This window comes from Macrobrachium rosenbergii, chromosome 17 (genome assembly GCF_040412425.1).
Source record: "Macrobrachium rosenbergii isolate ZJJX-2024 chromosome 17, ASM4041242v1, whole genome shotgun sequence".
Taxonomy (NCBI): Eukaryota; Metazoa; Arthropoda; class Malacostraca; order Decapoda; family Palaemonidae; genus Macrobrachium; species Macrobrachium rosenbergii.
This window is the reverse complement of record NC_089757.1, coordinates 20,554,368-20,579,649: the sequence shown is the minus strand read 5'-3', so window position 1 is coordinate 20,579,649 and position 25,282 is coordinate 20,554,368. Positions and strand designations below refer to the sequence as shown.

General features: G+C 35.5%; 1 protein-coding gene across 25 annotated transcripts in view; it reads right to left on the bottom strand.

The window, feature by feature from the left end:
• The window catches only part of LOC136847770 (intersectin-1-like), a 189,529-nt gene that overhangs the window by 125,563 nt on the left and 38,684 nt on the right, over positions 1 to 25,282 (bottom strand). For 16 of the 25 annotated variants that reach the window (XR_010855833.1, XR_010855834.1, XM_067119653.1 and 13 more), the window contains exons 7-12: positions 15,057 to 15,181; positions 14,219 to 14,370; positions 13,001 to 13,145; positions 10,083 to 10,277; positions 7,035 to 7,175; positions 6,398 to 6,532 (exon numbers count right to left, since the gene is read on the bottom strand). Coding sequence is in view for 23 of the 25 variants with exons in the window: in XM_067119653.1 (XP_066975754.1) it covers positions 6,398 to 6,532; positions 7,035 to 7,175; positions 10,083 to 10,277; positions 13,001 to 13,145; positions 14,219 to 14,370; positions 15,057 to 15,181 (893 nt within the window). In the remaining 2 variants the exon portion in view is untranslated. The remainder of the gene's footprint in view (positions 1 to 6,397; positions 6,533 to 7,034; positions 7,176 to 10,082; positions 10,278 to 13,000; positions 13,146 to 14,218; positions 14,371 to 15,056; positions 15,182 to 25,282) is intronic. The other 9 variants (XM_067119672.1, XM_067119663.1, XM_067119665.1 and 6 more) reach the window with 1 other exon arrangement.

Genomic DNA, 25,282 nt, shown 5'->3' with positions numbered 1-25,282 from the left:
CCTCTTCAACTGTTATTTCTTTGGCTGTTAGTTCACAAGATGTAGAGGGTTGAGGCTCAAATGTGGTGGAAGGTGTGGTGGAATGGGATAGCAATGGAGTTGTTTTCTTAAGGAAGGCATCCATTATAGCTTGCACAGCATTTTTTTCATTCTCTGTAAATGACTTGGTAACAAGCAAGAACATCGTGAAGTCCTCTCTCAACTTTAGCAAATCGTTCCAAAATCACATCCATTTTACTGAACAGTTTCATAAGTTCAATTGAATCGAATGCCTCTGCCATTGTTTTCGTTGTAAACTTTTGCTCTGGCTCTTCAATTTCTTCTTCCTCTTCTGCTCTTTTTCTCTCTTCTGCAAGTTCAATTAAATCTTCTGCCATTGGCTCTACGCCTTGTACATCTATGAGTTCTTGGATATCCTCTTCAAGTTCTAAATCTAAACTTTTCCCAAGCGACATGATCGATCTTTTTATTAACTTCCACAACTGTTCCATCCTTATCAAAACCTTTAAATCAGTTCACATACACTTTTACCATATTTTTCCAAATCCCATTCATATATTCTTTCTTTACCTCCTTCCAAACCCTTCCGATGTTCAGAATGGCACTCTAGGACATTGAATTCCTTCCAGAAAGTTCTGAGCTCCTTGTCCTTATTATCCGTAGCCTCAACAGCCTGAGCAAATGTGTTACAAAGATAATAGGCCTTGAATGAATGTAGCCACGCCACCCTGATCCATGGGTTGTATGAGAGAAGTTGTGTTTGGTGGCAGAAACACAACTTATACTTTCTCGTTAATATCTCCGTTGTGCTGACGGTGGCCAGGAGCACTGCCAAGAATCAGCAGAATTTTGAAGGGGCTTTTGTTTTCCCTACAATATTCCTTCACTTCTAGAATAAAGCAATGCACAAATCAGTCTTCGAATAGGAGTGCAGTCATCCATGCTTTCTTATTGTGCCGGTAATGCACAGGAAGTTTATGTTTGTTGATTCTTGCTAACACCTTCAGGTTTGCACAGTGATAAATCATGAATGGCTTGAGTTTATACACAGCCACGTTTCCCCCAAGCAGAAGAGTCAGTCGATCTTTGTATGCCTTAAACTCGGGCATGGTTTTTTACTTTTTGTGGATCAGTTCATGCATCCACTTCCAATACAGTCTTGTTTCGTTAACAATGAAGATTTGATCTGGCAAGTACCCTTCATCAACGTGATCTTATGCAAAGCATCCTTAAATTTAGCGGCTCCTTTGGCATCAACGCTTGCTGCTTCACCGTTAATTTTCATACTACAAAAATTTTGGTTTGTTTTGAAACACTGAAACCATCCATGACTTATTACAAAATCTTTACTGTGGGTATCATCATAGTTTTTCTTTAGTTCCTCTAAAAGCAAGCATGCCTTTGTTTGAATGGTCAAGAGGTTGAGTGGCATATGCTTTTGTATCTGGTCCTCCATTTCTTCCAAGGCCCTGATCTCTTCTTTGTTATAATTGTGGAATAAATTGAAGAAGATGCATTTACAGCATCCATTATCCATTTCTTGTCTTTAATGATGGTGGATACCACTGTGACAGAAGCTTGTCATGCTATGGCTGTGACTGCCTCTTCCGTGGCATGCTGGTTGATAATTTTACATTTTCTGCTCTAAAATGATGGAATGCCTCGCCTTCGTCACACCACCAGCATGCAAAAATTTGCATTTTAAACAGTTTAAACCAGAAAAAATCACACACTAACACTGACACAACTTTACTTTGTGGACAGTGAGCCTGAGTGAGGGATCAGTCAGTGTGAGAGATTTGCACATCCTAGCCTCTCGGGGCAGCTGCCTGAGCCCATCGCACATAATTTAAAATATTTGCTGTATCGGTATCGTCATCGCTTACATCCAATCATTGCAACTGATGTGCCATCGCATTTTGGAAAATATTATAACTGGTCATCGCCATCGTAAGGTTTGAAATTCACAGCTAGAAACATCCTAACTCAAGGACTACCTGTATTCTCATTCACCTATACCACTTAACCATGTAAGGGTAGTACAGTAACCTAAATTAAATGATAAAATGTTAAGATATGAAAACCATCACTGGAACAAAGCATATTTGCTTACTGATTTGGATGCTTGAAACCAATAAATTAAAGCTATTGTTTTTTCTTTTTTACGTTCCAAAGACAAGTGACATTTAGGATTATTTCTCTAAAATCTTACATCTAAATCTTAAAATAGATTTATTGGGGGGAAGCAAGGAAAGTTTTAATGTTTATTTAAATCCAGTCACAATCTTTAGAGGGGACTTTGCTCTGATTAACAGCCTTTCAACTTTAATCTTAAAATTTTCTGAGGTTATAACTTGGTTAATAAGAAATAAGGAAGAATTCTCAATACATCACATAAATAAAATTAGACACTGATGAGGGGGAATCTGCAGTTACATAGTTTTCATCCAAAAATAGGAATTTGAATAGGTCTAATGATTAAATGGGAATTTGAATAGGTCTAATGATTATATTTGATAACTTCCTTACACAGTAAACAGCAAAGTTTGTAATTTATAAAATGGGAGGAAAATGCAAAAGTAGCTGGATAAATTTGCTGTTAATAGCAGTTTGTCATAAAAAAATGAGAACTTTAAAATTTAAAGTCTCGGTATATGATTTTCTAACCTCTCCACTACCTTAGCTCTGCAATTTATAGATATTAAAATCTTACAAAGTGGATGCTAGGAATAACAGTAAGTCAAATTTGAGGTTCAGCCAAATGGGAACAAGTCAAATTTGAGGTTCAGCCAAATGGGAACTTCACAATCTGATAAAACCCAAATGCTGATCAAAATACATAATTAGCACACAGTCTTCCTTCTGCAATGGCTCACAAAAGAGATATAAAATTTTACCAAAAGCATCTGTTATTCAAATGCTTACAAAAATGTTACATGTACAGTATACTATGCTACAACCAAATAAAATTAAAAATAAAAAGCTCAATTAAAAAATGTCTATACCAGCCTACTACACTATCATTTACAATTTACTTTTACTGAAATTATCTTTTGCTTGTACAGTACTTGAGTTTGCATCATCAACCTAATATTAATTCAAACAAACAATCTTGCTCACATCACCAGTACCATTAAGGTTTTTATGTAGGCTTTCCCCTTCATGCAGTTAAGACATTAACAAAGTCCGTCTTTTGTAATTCCATGTAATTTGCCAGATTGTCTGGGTATTCATCAACCCCATTTTTCCATGATTCCTGTACTTCCCTACAGGTCTTCCAATTGCTGCTTCCACATCTACTGCCTTTCTGACTAATTAGTCCTGATACCATTACATCACACATCCAAACTATCTCAAGGTATATTTTCAAGAACCAGACAAAATTTCTCTAACACCTCCTTGTCAACAGTAAATTAGTATATGTCTGATGTATGCAAAGTACATCTTTGCTGTCTAATAATGAGATACTTATATTTACCAGTACTGTAATCTAGGAATCTTTCAACTGCATCAAAGCTGATAAAGTCTGGCCTCTTAAAACTCGCACCCTTGGGACCACGCCATAGCTGCACCACAGAAAATCCTGGATGACAGAAATCACCCCTAGAAAATCCCCTATGTAAACAGTCTTGCCAGCCCATTCCACATATATAAAGATGTGTCATCAAAAGCAGAACAAAGCTCATGAATAATCACGGTCATTTGTTAGATTTAGTTCCTTAGCAAAATTCTGGCCTGCTCCATAAGCATCTCTCCAAAAATGCTTAAACCTTTGCTTCGTTGGAGCTTAAACCTCTTTATAAGCGCACTGTCAAATTTTGATCTCCTTGGCACTCCAAAACTTTTCTGTTTTCATTTTTAGCAAAAACATAAAAATCTGCTATTTTGTTTCTTTAAAACTGCATGTGTGTGTGTGTGTGTGTGTTACACCAACAGATATCCATTTGCCAAAGTCAAATAATACAGCTGTATTAAGAATAATGATAATTTAGTAAAACCTGTTTTATGTACTGTATGCAATTATATTTCATGCATTATTATCATATCGTATCATAATTTATGAACATAGTAAACATGTGCCAATTGCATTTTGCTAATGTTTACATTCTTAAATTCATCAGGTGATTGCATTTTATCGACACATCACAGCCATCCGTTGGTAAATGAAAAGCATTTTGGAGAGTCATTTATACGTAAATTATCAGAGAGTTTAAATATGCAATTTATTGTATCTATAAATGCAGTAAATTAAATGAAGTAAAGCTGTAATTTTGCCAGTATCGGATGTTATTTTTGGCTCTTCCAAAAAGTTTTGTGGCGTGCACATTGTTCACTTCTTCTGCCACAGCTACAACCGTAAATTTAGTGGCATACTTTCTTAATACTTTCCTCTCTATAGAGTGAAGGATGAATAAAGATTTATTTTATTCTTATTTATGAAAGGCACCGTTGAAAGTTGGCAAATTTTTAACAAGCTGACAACTGTAGCACTACCCTTAATAAATGTATGTTGGTTACTTGCTGTTGTTTATGCTAGTGTCTTGCACACAGCAGTAAGTGGCTGTTAATTATAAGAAATAGTAATGAATTCTTAGACAAGTCACAATTTTGGTGAGCCTGATTTAATGTATGAATATTTGCATTTAACCTAATGAACTTTGACTTCTAGGCTTATTTATGTATTAGTTAAAAGCTAACTCGGATATAATATGCTACCAATGGTATCTACCGAAACCAAGACAGGCATAGAAAGCCTAGCATAGTGTAATCTACTGAAAATACATCTCGCACTATACATGATGTGTATGACGAAACCATGGTTTGGACGAAATTTTAATGATCGCATGATATATGAGTATGTACACAAATTACGGTTCTTTTGTATGCTGTGTATTTTTTAGTTTCACATAATGTTTTCATTGGCAATAAATTACGCTTGTGTATTCGCGGAGCAAGCTTCAGTTCCGAAATCCGAAAAAATTAAAAAACTGAAACATGGTGCCACCCTCTTAGATGCTCAAGAAATAATGGCGGCTGATTCAAAAATGACCCGGAATATGGGAGGTCCTGGACCACAGAATGCTGGATTTTCGAGGTTGAACTGTACTAATCTTTTTCTTACCCTCTGTTCAAAAACTGTTTCACAGTCCAATGTGTCATCAAAGAAACAAATGTGATCTAACTCTTGTAAGATCTCCCCTTTTACCACAACATGGTTTTCCACTTCCCTCTTTTTCCCATCTTGCTCTGATTCTGGGGTTAACACAAAGTGATCTGCACATAAGTCTAGAGGCTTCTCTTTCTGTACTTGTACCAAATGATAAACAGCACAGGGCTCAAGGGGCTGATCCTTGATGAAAAGCAACATTGATCTCAAAATCCCTCCAATAAACCTGCTACTCTCTTCACTCTATATCTCATGCTACGGTACTTTCTCAAATCAAGATCCACAAATATCTGGTATAATCTTTCCCTATTTGTATGATAATTAACTACTCTGTTAGTATAATCAACAAAGAAATAATTCAGTTTAATTTCTAAAACTAAATGGAATCCAACAACTACTCTTTCCTTTTGCCCCATGGCCTTTCCTCTTAACTGCTCTATAATGTACAAATATTCCTTCAACTATATAGCACTGTCAAGGAACTGTAACTCCCCCTAAGCATGGGCTATTGACTAAATGCTATTTTGCTATTCTCTACATTTCAACTGCTGACTCTACTTTTTTGCAATTATATTGTGACGCCAGTTTTAATGGCCACAAATCAATAAATTTTTCAATTACCTTTAAGTCAGTGAATTATGATGTCAACTTGAAATGAGTTTTATACATCAAATCATATAAAGCCATGATTCATTTCTCTCTGCCAACACAATGTTTTGAAGTCTATTTCCTGATATCACAACAATACCCCACATTCATATTTCTTTTTTTCAAAGAAAATGAAACAGAAGTACTGTACTTACTACACAAGAATATAAAAAGCAGAAATACCCCATCTATGAAAAGCAATAAGACTACAAAGACTGTAGCTTTCATACAACAGAGTTCAAGAAATCATGAGTTGCACTTAAGCAGAAAAAGAAGACTGTAATGCATAATCAAACAGAACGCACTTCACCAACCCCAAGAAATAGCAGTATTTCACAATAAGCACCTCTAGAATCTGAGACGCAGCTTCTTACTGATCATTAAAAATTTTGCATTCAATAACTCAGAATAGCATAAAATTGCTTATATATAGATAAAACACTCCTCCACCAGCATAACTAGCTTGTTCAAGCACGCAGGTTACCACCACCACAACTGGCTTATTAGCATAATCATCTCATGTCCTCCACCAGAGATAAGAATCAAGGAAGAATAGCATAATAAAATTGTTTTATATGATACCTCTTCATTAGCTTCAGAAGCAACAACTTGCTCTTGTTCAGTAACTGACTCCTTTGTCTCAACAGCCACACTCTCCTCCTCAGCTGCCGCCACGCCTTGTTCCGCAACAGTGCCTTCAGTACTAGTGGTACTAAACTGCCATAGTAGGAGGACGAGTAGGATAGGTGATGGTGGTAGTAACACTTTTTTATGATCTATTAAAATTATTATAAAACCTTTGGGATGGCCACTTTGAGCTCAAAGTCAGAAAGAGAATGAAATTAGCTTATTCTCTAGTGTTTTCCTTAAAGGATAACTACCAAATGAAAACAAAAGAAAAGCACTATTCACCTCAACCTATTTCAACAGGCAACTAATTTCACCCATAATTTCCACAAACTGGCTCACCTGCACATATGAAATGTGTGTACAATATGTCATAGTTTTGCTAAGTTAGGCTTTCCAAAAGCAAGCTCCTCTCTAAAGCTTTACCCAGAACACATTATTTACAAATTTGGGTTATTTGACAGCATGTGCACAGGCTCTCAAAAACTACTTTTATAATTGCATTTTTATAACCTAATACCCCATAAAAAAATCCTACATTGGCCAAACTTTGAAAAAAAAAAAAATGAAAAATTTCCTTTTCTAGACTTACCTGATCTTGCATTATCTCTACATAGTTGGATGGGAAAATTCCAACATTTTGGTTGATAATGCCAGTCCACCAATCTCCTTCCTTTTTAACAACTAAAATAACATCTCCAGCATTAAATGTCAAGTCACCTGGTTCACCAGACTGAAAAAAAAAATTAGTTTTTACTTGTTAACACCAAAAAAGTTTCTCAATTGTAACAGTTAATGAAATATCCTAAAAATGTCAAGTACAGTATGTGTTTAGTGATTATAGTATGCTTATTATTATTATTATTATTATTATTATTATTGGAAAGGATGGCTGTATTATGCAAATTTATCTTATACAGGATCTTTTCTATTTTCCTTATAATTCGCTATTCAGGCTCAGCAATGTTGGTCAGCATCTGGCCAATATTTATATTGGAAAAAGGATAGGGTGTGGAACACGGGAAGTCTTTTATTGAAATATTCAATCAGAAATCTGTGGAATCTTTCGTGGTCTGGATTCAGGTTCTTCTACTTCAGGTTGTGATACTGTCGACATGTTTCGACCATCTCATTGGTCATCCTCTGGGCACGGTTGAGAAGGATGTGGAGAAACAAGGCACTTGGGTCAGTATTTATAGGGGTCTTCATCGGTGCTGAATTAAGACTGGCTGGCCGGGGCAGGTCATCTTGAGTGCTGTGGAGCCTAATCTCCAAGTTGATGTTCGGGGTTCGTCTTGCGTGCGAGCGGCATTGTAGTGCTGAGGATGAATGGGAGAATTTTTGACCATCAGATGCAGAATTTTGATTTGCTGCGTTCACTATGGGGGTAGTTAGGGTGCAGGTCTCCTGGTGGCTGTGGGGAGGAGAAAGGTTTCCTGTGTAATGTTGAGGGTTAGTTTCTCCTTCCCAATGTGCAATGCTTCCAAGAGGCGCAGGCAGCGATGGTCCGTAGTTCGGTCAATTATTTCTATATTGGTGATTATACCTTTTCTTGCAATTCTCTAGTTATGGGTGGTCCTGGCATGGTTAAAGGTGGCTCCCTCTTGGGCGTGGCAGGAAATCCTCTTGGAGAAACGCTTGGTGGTCATACTGATGTTAAGAAACGAGGCATCGTTCCTACATCGGTATGACCAACATGTGTTTCTCCAAGAGGATTTCGTGCCACGCCCAAGAGGGAGCCATCTTTAACCATGACAGGACTGCCCATAGCCATAGAATTGCAAGAAAAGATATAATCACAAATATGTTATGCACAACAATCCAGTCCCCTCCGCCTCAGCAGGACCCTTTGAAGAAAACCAACATGGTATACCGGTACTCATGCCCCATCCGAGGATGCCTTAGTTCTTAAATCGGTATGACCACCAAGCGTTTCTCCAAGAGGATTTCCTGCCATGCCCAAGAGGGAGCCACCTTTAACCAAGCCAGGACCACCCATAGCCAGAGAATTGCAAGAAAAGATATATCACCAATATGGAAATAATTGACCGAACTAAGGACCACCGCTGCCTGCGCCTCTTGGAAGCATTGCACATTAGGAAGGAGAAACCAACCCTCAACATTACTCAGGAAACCTTTCTCCTCCCCACAGCTGCCAGGAAATCTGTACCGAGCGACTCCTACAGCAAACGAGTGAATCAAAATTCTGCATCTGAGGATCAAAATTCTCTCATTCATCCCCAGCACTACAATGCCACTCGCACACAAGACGAGCCCAGAACATCAACATGGGAGAGAAGGTTCCACCCGAGATGACCTGCCCTGGCCAGCCAGTCATAATTCAGCACCAATCAAGACCCCAATAAATACTGACCCAAGCACCTTGTTTCTCCACATCCTTCTCAACCATGTCCAGAAGATGACCAACGAGATGGTCAAAACATGTTGACGGTACCACAACCTGAAGTAGAAGAACCTGAATCCAGACCACAAAGGATTCCACGGATTTCTGATTGAATATTTCAATAAAAGACTTCCCACAATCCACACACTTTCCTTTTTCCAATATGAATATTGGCCAGATGCTGACCAACATTGCTGAGCCTTTATTAGAAAAGATCCTGTATAAGATAAATTTGCATAATACAACCATCCTTTTCAATAAGACCTGTTTAAGAGGGTCTTTTCTTCATTAAATTAATTATTATTATTATTATTATTGTACTAAAAAATAATAACACCAGACCACTGAGTAAACAACTTTAGCCCTCATAGGGCTTGCCCGAAGGATTTGTTCTTGATAAAATACTTAAATCTTATTTTAATACATTGCAACTCTTAAAACTATGATGATTGGATATACTGAAAATATTGAAGTCTAACAAAATTTCTTTCAAAGATCTATTAAAATATTAAATCTAATAAAATTTCTTTCAAAGTTCTACTGTCAAAATCTAATTGATTGAAAGTTTTAAAAACACTAAAGACATGCTTGACTGTAATTGTTGTTCTGTATTCTCTACATTCATGGACTGAGTCGTGTAAGTTATTCATCAAACACCCACAGGGCAGGCATCTGTAGCAAATTTTTTTGGAATGAAGAACACCACAATCCAACAGGTAGTCTAATCTCTTTTAATCTACTATTGTTAGATTCACTGTTCAACAATTCCTGCAATTCACTAAAGATAATGGGTTTAAGAGATAGTATCAAATGTTGACAGGAACTGGTATTTTGATCTATTCATAGCAACTGCAGCTTTGGCTGCCTTAACAGCACACTTATTTCTTTTTATGCCTACATAAGCAGGAACCCAGCTTACTTCAACATTTATACCAGCTTCATATAATTTATGGGGTGAAAATTTGAATTACAATTTTTGTGGTGTCATTTTTGATAATTTTTACTGGTGACCATATTGCAGACAATTCTGCTGTGAACAGATGCATTATGGGGTAATGAAAACAGGCTTGTTTCATAAGAAGGTACTGCAGCACATCCTATAGCAAATACTAGTTTGTATGGAATCCACTACTGAAACAATAATAATGTATTCTCCATAACTTATGGAAAACAAGTCCTAACATTATTTAAATTCATGCCTCATGATTACCTTAAAAAAATTAATTCACAACATACCAAATATGGGTATAAAGCTTGGTAGAATTCTGAAACTTCATCATGGATGAGGTTGTCAGGCATAGGTGGCTCTTCTGGAGCTTCCTGAGGGGTAGTGACGGGAGATGTGGTTGCAGTTGGTCCTGATACCATTTTCACAAAAGACCTGGGGAACCATCCACCCATGTTATTGAGCTGACCATACCACCACTGATCCTGTGTGGGAAGAAGATAAAAAAACAGTACAGTACTGTATCTAGTAAGAATACAAACAATATCTAGTAACAAACTAATCATTTAGACCTGGAAGACCTTCTAACTAGCTAAAAATACAATAACCCAGCATGAAAGAAACAGGAAAAGCCAACATCCAGAATTCTGAGTAGGAGACAAGTTCCAGCTGTTTGTTTTCCTCTTAAGTACAACATTTTCTTTCAAAGCAGGCCTTAATGCAAACATCTAAAAATGTAGGGGAGTTGCAAAGAACACAAAATCTTAAGAACATATTTACAGAAAATTTTCAATGTGTGAAATATAGCATAACTGTCATTTGTGTAATCACTGGTGTTTCACAACTGTTGCGACAGCAGTTAAATCAAATGGACAAAAAAATATTCCAAACCCACCCAAAGAAGACATATCAGATGACAAGACCCATGGCCTAACACATTTACTGGTAATCACAATGCCTCCATCAACCAACTCACTTCATCAAGCAGGCATTGTAACTTTACCATTTTAGCAAGATGAAGTAAGAATAGAAAGATGGCATCCCGTATATTGTCTTTGGAAAGAGAGAGGCAGAGAGAGTAAAATTCACTGTTTTAGAAGGAAGTGCTTCCTATTTTCTTGGTCTTTTTTTGTTTTAATTTCATTTAAACAGTATTTGAAAATATAAAAACGTACAGTACACTGTATCTTGGCTCTGTATAAATGAGTTTTGCTATCCTATCTGCATGTATGTTTTTAACCGATTATTTGTGGAAATAATATAAAAAGAGTTGACCCCCTTTTTGGAGAAGAATAGTTTGTTTACGAATCTGCTTTTTAACCTAATTCCTCAAGAAATTATGGACAAAAATAAATTACTACTAAAAACCAGTCTTAATACATGCAGAGCCTCTTATAATGAACAGTAACAGACAGACATAATAAAAAGCTAGCATATGGGGCCTCTGATACCAAGATTCTGATGTCACTCATCCAACTCTTGTCAGCCCTTGCCATGAGTGAGTGAGTTACAGGCTAGAGGTGCCTCAAAGCCTTAATAGTCAATCTGAAAAGGCAACTTTAAAAAATAAATTAGAACATGAGTGTATCAATCACTTTACTACCTTATTTATTCTTAAATTGTAGTGGTATTATTTGCAACCACAGCTGTTAGTCTATTTTAAAACAATGGTATCTGATGTAATGAAGTTCTCAGTGTGACTGGTGTAAATTCTTTTTACTTCCAGTTTCCATACATTATATATAGTTTGGTTACTACTCATAGCCTACACTTTTGAGTATCTTAAATGTTTCTTTCACCTGACCTTTTAATCACTGCCTTTCTTGGTATTACACATTTAGGTGCTCTAGTATCCTTTGATATCCCTTGCTTGTACTGTTTCTATATATGGCCTTCCTGGAAAGGCACCCTTGGACAGCAAACTCTAAGTCTGATCTAACTAAGGCATTGAATAAGGTGGCTCTAAACTCCTTTTCCTAGTAGTAAATTGCCATTTAATGTACATATCCAAGCATTTTCTAGACATTTTTCTTCAACTTCCGTACATTGCTTACAAGGTTGAAATTACTACTGATGATGACTCCTGAATCTTTCTCTTGATGCCAATTCTCTACCTTCTTGCCCTGTAGGTTATACTTGGTATTCTTGTTTTTATAACCTATGTGCATAACTTTTCAATTATTAGTTGAATGGCATACCCCATTTTACTGACTGCTCACCTATTTCACCAGGTAATCTTGCAACTGTTTTGTTGGACTGTTACCAGCACTGACTCATTTTTCGTCTCAACAGCACTTTGTCATTCTGACCATCAATCTGGCCACCAGACAGGTAATCAATTTTTGTGTGGAAGCAGAAAGTTTCATGAAAAGTGATGATGGGAAGAGGAAACCACAGATTATAAGTAGTGGGTTTGCTTGAAAATAATTTGTTCCAAAAAAATCATATTTGCTTCAAAAAAAAAAAAACCAATACTTATAACTTCCCAAATCAAAATTTATGTGGGATGGACTGCATGGCCATAGCCCCAACTGGAACTGATTGAGTTGTCTGGAAATGTAACTTTTTTCCAGCCTCACACTGACATATGTTGACAGGGTAAGAGCTAAGGACAACCCTGGAGGATTGGCTGGGTATTGTATCAGTTTCTGCAATCTGTTTACTTGATGGTGCTTGAAGAAAGTCCCGGGTTAGTCAGGTGAGTACAGTAGTTGGGACTCAGCACTCTCTGAACCCAAACCCCTACACTCACCACTCACACCTTAACTACTTTGTTAACAAGCTTCAATTACTGATCTGGCATCCACTCAAAAAATACCCTTATTTTATATATACAGATGAAAATTTGTATACTTCATCAGTGTCCCTGTATCATGTCCAACTTATATGCTGAACGTACCTTTGCAAGTCAAATTGGTTATAAGTCTTTTATTCAATTCCATACTGAATTTAGGAAATGAAATTTTCTACACCCATCAGGTCCATGGGGATAGATGGGAGTTAAATAGCACATAAGTTGGAGACTTAGGTAATAAATACTTCTCTAACAGAGTCTATTTTCATCTACATACTCTATGTTTAAAGTCAAATAATATAATAATAAGGACAGTGATGAGAAAACTTTGGGTCAATGAAGACAATATGACCCTTTACATAAATATACATAGGCAAGAAAAATCACACGAAAAAAAATTTAAAAATCACATACCTGTTGTTCTCTTACAGTGATCCTGTCACCCTTGTTGAAAGACAGATGATTATTTTGCTTGGCTCGCCAAGGGAAAATACCAACAGCTTCACCTAAAGCTTTATGCGATGCCGTTTGTGCTGTAACACCTTCCTCAGGAATATTCCTAAAATAATATTTCAAAAGTTAATATAGACATTCTACTGGGGTACTGCCATATAAATCCTAATTTCTCACCACTAATCCATTCTTCCTTTATTACACAGTAAATTCAAATTTTGCTTTAATTAACCTAATTTAAAATCACTTGTGAAAATGGTCAACTTACAAAACATTCTGAGGAAAGTTTCCTTAACCCTTAATGGACAGGCATGATCATATGAGGATCTATACCAGGTTTTGAGTGATGGATGGGCTAACTCATATGAGTTTTAACATCACGCACCATATGATTTGGATAAATTTAGCAGGAAAGATGTTCATGTCACTTCAATGGTCCATAAATAACTTATGGCAACTGTAGTAGCTCAGCACAGGAAAGAGGGGTGATCAGTGTGCCTTGAGACTTGATGGGGGAATGTACTGCCCCTCTGTATCCCATGATGTATTTTTATTTGTTTGCTCATAAATATAGCTAGAAATTGCTGTCGGTTTTAGTTCTTATCTTTTATGATAGTATGTCAGCTATAATTGTAATTTTGCAAAGAAAAGTGCAAAGAAATATTTGAAAAAAAATGTATATCTCGCAAAAAGTTACTGCACCTCCCCATTTCAGTAAATCTTGTAAATATTTCACAACAAATACTCTCAGAATTTGTTACTGATTTTAGTTCTTATCTGTTATGATATTGTGTGAGCTGTAATTATAATCTTACAAAATAAAATAAATTAGAAAAAACATGTATAACTTGGTAAAATTAGCATATTTTTATGAGTGTCTTGTAAAAGAGGCCCCACACAGGGTTGTAAATAGACACTGTCAACTTCCTGTGGAAGGTAGGGAAAAATTTTTAGGATTTTTTTTTTACACCATGTGCATTTGCATATCTTCCTCTTCCATAAATTGGCCAACCTTAAAGTTTGCCTGGTCTGGGGGTGTGCTTAATACATATTTAGCCTGCCCTCTAAGGGTTAAATACATCCAGTATGAAAGAAACAAAAAGACTAACAACATTTTTTCCAATTTGCATAATGCCACACTGTTCACAAAAGAAAAGGCTTCTCTTTGACACCACTTACTCAAGTTGTGTACGGACAACAGCTTCAGTCGCTCCAGCATCAATAATAACTTTGTCATCAAAGAGTTCACAGTAATCTTTAGGGAACCAACCAGTTTGGCCACGAAGCTCCCCTCCGAGCCAACCAGGCTCAGTGCCATCACTTACAGTTACCTGAAAATACAATTTATATCAAGATACACTTAAATGCAAATTATATTTTCTTCAGAAACATCAGGCAAAACATGATAAATGAAATGACCATATAGTACAGTATACACTTAGACATACAAAACATCCCAGCCAACAGTAACTCAACAGCTAACTTGTACTATACACATACAGGCAGTCCCCGGTTTACAACAGGTCCGGCTTACGATGTTCCGAGGTTACGACGCTTTTCAAATATATTCAACAGAAATTACTTCCTGGTTTACGACGCATGTTCCGGGGTCACGACGTGTCGTACGCCGATCCGGCAGAATAATCAAAATTTGGAGGTTGTTTTGATGAAAAACTCAATAAAAATGCAGTTTACATAATTTTCAGTACACCCAGAGCATTAAAAGTAAGGTTTTCTTAGGATTTTTGACGATTTGCGACGATTTTTCAGTTTACGATGTGGTGTAAAAACGGAACCCACGTCGTAACCCGGGCACTGCCTGTATACTCCCTTTAACATTTATCTGCAAAATGGATCACTTACAAAATTTAGCCCTGTCAAAGAGTCTTAATATGAAAGGTGAATGTAAAACTTGTGAAGCAACTGTATATGAACACTCATAACACTGGCTACAAAATAAGAGACTAATATACTAGAGAGATGTAACAGAAAATTAACGTAATGAGTAATTACACACCGTTATGACATCTCCCGGCATAAATGAAATTTCATCTGCGTTACGAGCATCAAACTGGTAGAGAGCTCGATATCGTATGGCACCATCTGCAGCATTTGTAACTGCTTCTCCTTCAACTGGTTCCTCTGCAAAAAAAAAATAAGCAACAAAGCAAAATTAATTATTTTTAATGGTAAATCTTCATATATCTCATGAAAAAAATACAGTATATCATGAGCTCTGTAGATGACCTACTAGTGAAACATCTATAGTCTGTACTGTATCACCATATGAAACAACTTAATTATCACACCATCAATAGAAAACCTTATCAATAAATTTCTTTAGACTGCATTTCACATAAAAATTGCATCTACAACAAGTTTTACATATTAGAGCATTCACTTCCTACAAAATCATCTACAATATATTTACTAGTGCATTAGACTTTTTATATTTCAGTAATTACATTTACTATGATCTACCCACTAATTTGTAGCATTAAGAAAACAAAGTATTTTGACTTACTACAATCTTCTGTTATTTAATCAGTATTTTTTAGTTAACACTTCATGAGGCAACCATCATTATAGAGACAAAAATCAAGTCTAGGTTATAAAGATCAATTACACAACAACACAGTCATGCGTTATTATAAAATCAACCCCCAAAAAGCAAATTTACGTGATCTCAACATAATGTTAATTTACAAAACTTTTGCATATACAAAACAATTAAGTAGTACTGTATTTTTTAATTTGCTAATCAAATGATATAGAAAGAAGTGGTCTACAATATACAGCTTGTAATACCGGTTTTTAAACAATAAGAAGGAAAACAAGATAAAGGGACCCTTTAATTCATGTGAAAAGCTGCTATGCATGCTTATGCTAATTCACCCGTACCGTATTATGACTAATATAAGAAATTTAACAAAAGCTTAGAAAGCAATCGCAAATAATCAACAAATCCAAAAATCTCCTTCCATTTTTAAAAACACAGCTGTTTACTATGTTACAATCCCTTCAGGATCATAACCATTATAATTACATTTTCATATTTATGGGTCTGACCTGAAGTACTTTTTCTAATTATCTGCCAATTGGTTTAAGGTAAAGAAATAAAAGAGCTAGCTAGAAAGAAGTTAAAGGGGATTGATATAAAAAGAAAGGCAGAAACCAATGATGTTCAAGGTTACAGGGACACTATAAGGACAATTTTAAATAATTTTTGCGTCATAAAGAGAAAAATTTTACTTTTGCTATAGTACCCACATGGCTACTGTGTCAGCTAAGAATAGAGACATCAACTGCAGAACATTTCTCGCTAGATACAGCCCACTCACTCAGTACATCACAATGTCACTGGCGAGCTCCAAGCAGCTGCAGGGAAGAATCAACCAGAGGAACTGGGAAGAGAGGATTCCCACTAAAGAAAGAGGGTTGTATTTACAAAACATAAAAATCTAAAATGTATTAACTTAAAATACAACCCTCTAATTTTACCAATTCAAAGCCAATGTTTTTATGAGAGGATGTGAATCTCTTTACTATTCTTGATTCATTGGAGGATGGTAAAGCTGATCATAAGCACCTTCTAAGATCACTGGCACTTTGAAATTCAAATGACAACAAATGGTATTTGTAAGAAATTTTCAATGAACTATGTGTCATGGCTTTTATTTTCATTGTTCTCAATTTTTTAACATGCTACCCTGAAGTAAAAGTATTCAGCTTCAAAATGACACCGTATCAGTTTTATACCACAGAAACAAGTTATTAGCAAGCCAAAAAAAGAGGAAAAACAATGTCCATAATCAGTCAGTGAGTGATTTACTAAAGACAAAGTCTGGGGCTCCTTGAAACACCTAACGGTTACAGTATTTCTAGGGCCTCTGCTATCCTGAAGGTTGCTCACCAAATTAATACAAAGTAAAACAGAAAAGTGATGTGAGAGACCAAGAAGCTAATGTACTCTGCTTCTGTGAATAAGATAGTACAGTGTATTATGTTATCTGAGGACCAAACCTTTACTACTTGAACATGGAAAAGGCAAACAGTGGGTGCTAAATCCACCAAATCAGACCATTATTATAATCTTCATATTAATGTCATGTAGTTTAACATGACCATCAAATCGTTTCTGGAAGAATTTATTAAAGAGAGGTGAAAATTGCAGCATGGCAAAGTTAAATGGTTAGACAACTGGGTGGGAAGTGATCCTAAATGAAAAGATGAGAAACCAAAGGCAGAAAGCAGTGCATTAGGGGCTAAAAGGCCACTGCACAGATCCTTTAGTAAACTGGGATGTAAATTCATGATGATAACTTGGCATTAAGGTATTGTACAGCAACTGATAAGTTTTCAAATTAGTATAAAGAATACCTTACTGATGATAAAGATAGGCAAGTCAAAGTGCCAAGGGTACTGACTTTCATATGGGTTACGATCTCTTATTACCTCTAATGGTAACCCATCAGTTTTTAAGTGTTTCTAGATTTCATGCTTTGTTCTTATAACAGCCTGTAGTGAATCTCCTTAAGATACACCTTTAAGCATGAAAAGACAGGAATCACATGGTCCACAAACTAATGTTCTTCCAGTTTTCCCCTAGGCTACCACCACACGAGCAAAAAGTGTGTGAATTATTCTCGCCCATGAATACAGAAAGGCTGACAAGATGGGAGCCACAATCTCAAGACCCTCTTCGGTGAACTGGTTCCCAATTCTGAAAATCATCATGAAGAAGAAACGAGTCTATGTTTGGTTCTAATAATACATGATACTATTACTGTCTGTTCAAGAAGCAGGGTCTATGAAAGAGGCAGTCATAAAAACATGCAAGAACCAGTCAACTCTCAACACCTGTAATGAAAGCCAATGTAAGAAATTTTATTTATAAATTGAATTGGATTTTCCTTGCAGCACCAAAGTGATCACTCCATGTACTCTCAGGTTTCAAGTTTGCTGGAGCAAGAACTGTAAGTTAGCAAATGAAACCTGCAAGTGTAGACCTGCTAGTTATTTATACAAAGCTAATCAAGTTCACCACTTGTCATAATTCAACATAAGGACACTATATGTACCCTATTGGTAAGGATACCCTACAGGGGTAAAAGGATAAAAATAAGTGCTATGGTCATTTAGCTTTCTTCAAATGTAACAGCCTTGCTAGTAGCAGCAAATATGCAATCAAGTCCAGAATAGAAGTCTCTCCCGAGGTATCTGTACTCATGGTCCTTGGACATTACTTCTTCAACCTTGCCGTCCAGTAGTTTGTCTAATTGTACAGGCAGTCGCCCGGGTTACGGCAATCTCAGGTTACAACGTTCCGACTTTACAGTGCCTGGCTCATGGTGCCGTTACCTGATTTTATGGCGCCGTAAGTGGTTTTTATGTGCCGTAACCAGTTTTAAGGCGCAGTAACCCGGTTTTAAGGTGCTTATGGGGCCGTAAGCACCATTTATTCCCATTATTATGATGATCTGGTTTACAGCATTTTTCGGGCTACGGCATGGTGCTGGGAACAGGATTCCCACTGTAAACCGAGGCTTGCCTGTACTCTCATTTGACCAAAAGACACTTGCCTAACTAACATTCTTTTTATAATTCAACTCCTAAAAGGTTGAATATGGTCCTTACTTTAATATGAAATCTTGAGTCACTTGTTGACAATTTTTGGGTATGTAGAGATCCCCTGAGACTGAATTTGTGATGCCTGCTTTGTCTGAATACAATATGAATATGCCAAATGTCATCCATCATCTCAGAAGGTTGCGTTCCTGCTTGAAGGAGTGTAGTCATTTTAGCACCTCTGGATATACGTCATTTATATTAGGGACGTTGATGATACTCATTAGGATGTGTTCAGGATCTATCTAAGCCTTTCTCAATAGAATGGAATGGAATATAAAATTCAGGCCAGAGGCCTGGGACCTACGAGGTAATTCTCCACTGAGGGGGAAATTGACAGCAAAACAGTTTTGAAGGTGCAACAAGGGGAAAACCCCCTATGGAAATAAATGTTCCTCAACATAATGTTGACAATATTCTATGTCTCTGTAAGCCCTGGTACTACGTTATCAACTGGACATTTCTATCTCATATGTATGTCTGCAAGAAAATGCATAGGTGGTTAACTACATTCTGACCCATATGTACAACTGCTGAGTCAGTTTTCTGAAAGTTACAAGGATTATCCTGTTCAGTCAACAGAAACACTAGCTTGCAACTACTTCTCCATCCTCAACTGGTATCTAAATGCAAGGCTTTACTGAATGTCCTAAGAAATACTTTCCCAAGTTTAACAGGGCACTGTTGGTCCTTGGGACATACATAAGGCAGAGAAGTCTTCTAGATGACCACATGAGAATACAGAAGCACTCCCATGTTAGACACCATTACATTAAACAGAATAAACAGAAAGAATAACCCATAATTAATGATAAGAACTATCTCAAGAGCATAATAAAGATGTTACTTCAACTGATGACTCAATTATCTGCTAACACCAAACCACTCTGGGCAGAATAGCATGAGCAAAACAAAGGCCTTTACATTTTTAATACAAGACTAGTTTTTCAACAACAAATCACTTCAAAAAACCCACCATAGCTTTATGACTGTCTCACTGTGAAAAATTCTTATGCAAACAAGTACATTTTACAAAGCTTTTCTATAATTACTACTGGTTGCCTCACAAATTCTTAAATTCAGTGCTGAAGAATATTTTGGCTTACAAAAAAGTTTCATAAAAGAATGAAAATTACAATGAAAATATAATTTCATATGTTAGTGCCTAAACAAGATATAAATTTTACTTATATTTAAATCCACTGCTACATGCGACACAGTTGGTGCTGACACAAATATCTATTAGTGCTCAAACCTAATATAGCTATACATTTTATGAATGAACGCAACAGGTGCTCACACCTAATCTATAAGTGCTCACATCTAATCTATGTAATGAACATCTGTCAAGAAAAGCATTAGCTCACTTATCAGGATCACACATTATCACGTGAAAGGGCATATCTCCACTCACTAGATAATGAAATGATGAAATTTGATAAAAAATACTGTTGGAGGTATGACATGAATTTGTCATTAATCATTTAATAAAACTGCTTTTCCCATGGAGACCTTAAGTAACTTTCATATGACATATCTACAAAAAAAAAAAAAAAATACTTAAGAACATTACTGATTCATACTGACAGTCACATAACTCTTAGCTATGAAAATGCAATCAACTCTCTGCATTTGGCTTTCACCTTAACAACTGAGGTTACTAGGTGTACTGCACAAGGTTTTTTCAGTTCTTTATACAATTCATGTCATCACGAAAAAATTAGTGCGACTGATCTTCTGAAACATCTGTTGCAAAATTCAAGGCCCATATGTTCTTTACTGAATTACACTGCATTAACAATGTAACAAGCCATCTCTGAATTAATTTTGCACTCAATTTACCATCCTTGGTGATAATACTATGACAATATATTGTGCTTTAAAAAGGGTAAGCAGCATATAATTAAAATAGCATGCAGCAATCTTTAATGGAGTCTTGAGATGTAGCTTCCTGCACAGCAAAGAAGTGGACTGAGCATGGTTAAGAACAATATTTTTGGGCCTCAGAAGGATATCAATGACAAATTTAAACTTTGGCTTCAAAATGTGTTTCAAACAAAGCTTTAAATACTTATAAGAACTCATTCCATTTCCTAATTATAAACATTAAAAGTATACTAAAAGGTAGATTAAGATGCATAACAGCCCTCTATTCATCACTACCATATACTGTACAGTATACAAATAAATTATATTTAATATTGAATATGAAAAAACAATTCCATGCTTCCCAATTTCTAACTTTTTTGTTTACTTTGCTGATTACAGTTTCCCAAAAGTTTAAAGAAAAAATATCACTAAAACTGAAAACCTGAGTATTTCTTTAAAAGAAAAAGTATATGTAAACTCAAATCAGCTGCAAAATGTTTGTTTTAACTTTCGGTCACAGAGCTCTGAGCATATAACCTGCAATATTGTTTTTACTACACAACACAGCTGTAAATTGCTCCTTTAATTCTCAAAATTGTTTTAACACTTTTAGAATCTAACATTCAGGCAACTAGATTATACAAACAGATAATACAATCTTGTCTATATGACTGCCTGCAAATCTCAAACAGACTCCAAAATAATGAATTAAAGCCGAAGATTACAAGGTAGTTATGCCATTCTGAAAATTACTTTTTGATCTCCATAACAATAAAAATCACCCAAAACAAACCAAAAAACAATTCTCTCAACTTGATTAATATTTACTGCAATCAAGAATTCCACAATATGTTAGTAGGTTAAAGGTTATTGTTACAACCATTAAACAGAACTGGCATGATGGACACAAAAATATATTATACCATAAGGCATGGTTAATGTTGCTCTAGTGTGTGTGTAGCCTGAAGTGTAAAGGAACGTGAGAGAAAATAAAATGTATTATTGAAGTGTTGAGAAATGGTAGAAACTTATGAAAAGTTACAATGCAGATGACATCTCTATGGGCTGAATGTAGAGCAACCTTAGAGAGAGGATGAAAAAAAACATCACAATAAAAAAGAGCAAACATCAAAGTACTTATTATCCTGTCTGATAAGGAGGTGAAGGAAGGGCAAGTGTGATCTTGTTGCGTTGAAATGATAAAACTTAGGACAAAACAAAATATGTTCATAGCTGACTTACAATGGTGACAACTATTAGGTATAACACAAATGCATTACTGTACATTACCCTATCATGTTCACACTATTTACACTTTCTAAAAACAGTAAATTTCATATGAGAATAGCAACTCCTCTTCATTTTGTAAACATCAGACTTCTTTATATACAAGTCTAACAAATAACTAAATTATTTCATCAATAACGTAACCCTCTTTACGTAGTCAAACCAAATCACTGAGCTGAAACTTTTTAACTCGCGCAGATACTGTAGCTCAAAATCAGAAGTAAATAATCATGTTCCTTAAGAATACTTCTATATATCAAAAAGATAGTTTAAACTGAAAGTTTCTATAAATAAAAAATCATAACTCCATAATACTAATAAAGTGAATTTTATGACGAAAATTACATTTCTCCTTTTTAAATGCCATAATCCCCTACTGAGATTTTACAATTCTTTTGATTTTTCTTTTGTTCTATAAAATGGATAACGAACAGTGAAAATAAAAGTCTTCTCCCACTTTAAATAAATATAAACTCTTGTATTCCACTGAAATCTACAATAATTACTTGAAACATTACAAAATGCACTACTGCTGAAAAACTAGTTCTTTCCTACCCCAAGCTAATAAAAAATATGTAAACTTCTTCACACAATTTTAATAGTTGATATAAAGCAAACCATAGATTGACACCTTCCCTACTGCTGACTTCTAGTCATACAAGACAGAAATTTACGACATGCTATTCAAAGTTAACCGATATTAACTGGAGGCATGGCTTCCCAGAAGTACTCCTATAAAATTTCAGGGACTTTTCTGATGCATGAGTAGGCAAACTAACTACTGTATTCTTAATGTCAAACATGTTCAATCACCAGCCTCTTGTATTAGAGAACACTGCTATTGAAGCGGTAACCTATGTGAAGAGCCTAATTTACCACACAGTTAAAATAAAAACTGAGGGTACAGTACTTATAGGAACATGGATGACTAAACACCTAAGTTAACTGTCCTGATTTACAAAATTAAGTTTACTTTCCTTGATCAAGGGCACAAACAATTACTCTACACTTGAAAAATTCAACCACTCATATCAACTGACTTTATAACTGGCTATAGTATCGATGAATCCAATTCAGACCTATACTCCAAAAAACAAAAAAAACTAGTCTTAACACTCTTATTTACCTTATCCTAAACCAATGATCAAAGCACAATGAATATGTCTTTCTTTTGGCCAACACTTGAATATTACAAGCCTATTTGCTCAAGAAGGTTATGTGCAAAGAAGCCTCTTACTAAGTTCTTAGATACTTGCAACATTATGCCTAGTTTTTAAAAAATGCTTCATAAAAAACAAACTAATCACTTACAGCCGGACTCCACTATTAAAATGGCTACCAAACCCTATGAAAGTGTCACCTTACACATTCTTATCCTAAAAACCAATACTGTATTATTCACATCTAACTGTTCATAAACACCCAAATGACTCTAAGCACCCCTGCAAATAACTCAATACTGAACTGGCAACGAATATAATAGAATAAGCTTTACTGCACTATGACCAAAAAGTAATGCCGTTTAACATACGATCAGGTCTACTCAATAACATTTCCTGTATTCTGTTATTTTACATTACAATGAATACATTAGGAACCCCCATATGCAAACCTGTAATATCATTTTATCCAAATAAAATCTAAAGAATTCTACATCATTGTCAAGTTGATAAACATATATAGTTAACAGTGCAGGGAAGCACACAGGCATTCATATACATATTGGGGTGACTGAAAGACAGTTCTAATGAAAAAGAAAATTAACTGAACATTAATACACCAAAAATCATGTTGAATGACTTGATCTAACTCTAACCTAAACGGTCCATTTTACTAAACTGCCACTTTTCAGCTCACCATACCAAATCTCAAAAAGAAAAAAAAACACAAATAATTTACCAAACCTCCAAGTTTGAGGAGCAAAGCAAAGCATGACAGTTCTTCCAGAGATTAAACAAGATGTGTTTATGATATAGAAATGCCCCAATGATAATTTTCAGCACAAAGATCATGGTCAAAGTCATTGTCACTAATCTTGGCATCATTTGAAAGGGTTTCATTAACAGAGTATCCAGTCATGGAGTCTATTTACGATAATGTAGTTCAAAAGTTACTGTCATTGTTGAATCTGGACCCACAATTTTACCTTTTAGCAAAGTCACTGCATAATAATAAAAAAAAAATAACTGAAAACACACTTATGGACATGGACACACGAGATTGATGATAATGTCCTTTCTTTTCATACCTATGCGTGATGTATCTTTATACAAAGTTTGACTTAAATATTTGGAACCATACAAAAGGAGCTGTATTCACTAAGTAAGTGTGAGACGTTAACACATTGACAAACAAAAAGACAATCAAAAGGGAAAACTATAGTCTATAGTCTTTACCTTTCATTAAGACTACTGAGATGGTCAAGATTCAAATATTCAAATAGTAGCAAAGATTTTACACTAGCTTTAACTAATTAAGAACTCAAGTTACAGATGTTACAGCAACATTACAAAGCTTTGTAATGTTAAATAAAAGCAATTATGTTAAAGTTCTTAAACCTCATTCATACTTCAACCCTCTCCTTCCATAACAGAAATACAATGGCTATTCCATATCTGCACAGGACTTTGTTATAAAGGATCTATAATTCTTAGATATTTAATAAATTCTTTCCTTAAGTCTTGAACATTTCATTTCTAGTAGTCATGTAATCAATTATGAAAGAAGAAATATTGGGAACAATAGTCATTCAATCCATGATGGAGGAAGTAAAACAGAGGGCAATTTCTAAATAAATATAGGAGTTATTTTTAATTTTATTGAAATTTCAAAGCTCTGAAAAGGTTCAAATACCTTACTATATAAACAACTAATATTTCCCATAAACCATTCACCGGCATTTAACTGTCGTTTGTAGGTTTTCCAAATTAAAGTGACTACCAACTACAGCTACTGGAAGTTACTTAATGTAACAGCACCTGAAGAGGACACAAGATAAACTCTAATCATCAACAAAGACACAGCCAATGACATACACGACACTTGTGATACTATGTGACATGAAATTTGAACTGAGATGCCCTTCAACTCCTGGATTCTAAAAACTATCTACAGTATTCCAGAGGATTTTGCACATCATGAATAAAGTTTATGCTGGAAAGGAGGTGATGCCTTACTTAATAATCTATCAAATTTACGAGGGTAATAACCAAAATTTACAGGCTAAGCTGGTTCACTAATTATTTGTACTTGAAAAAGTATACCTTAGTTTAACCAGACCACTGACCTGATTAACAGCTCTCCTAGGGCTGGCCCAAAGGATTAGATTTATTTTACGTGGCTAAGAACCAATTGGTTACCTAGCAATGGGAGCTACAGCTTATTGTGGAATCCTAACCACATTATAACGAGAAATGAATTTCTATCACCAGAAATAAATTTCTCTAATTCTTCATTGGC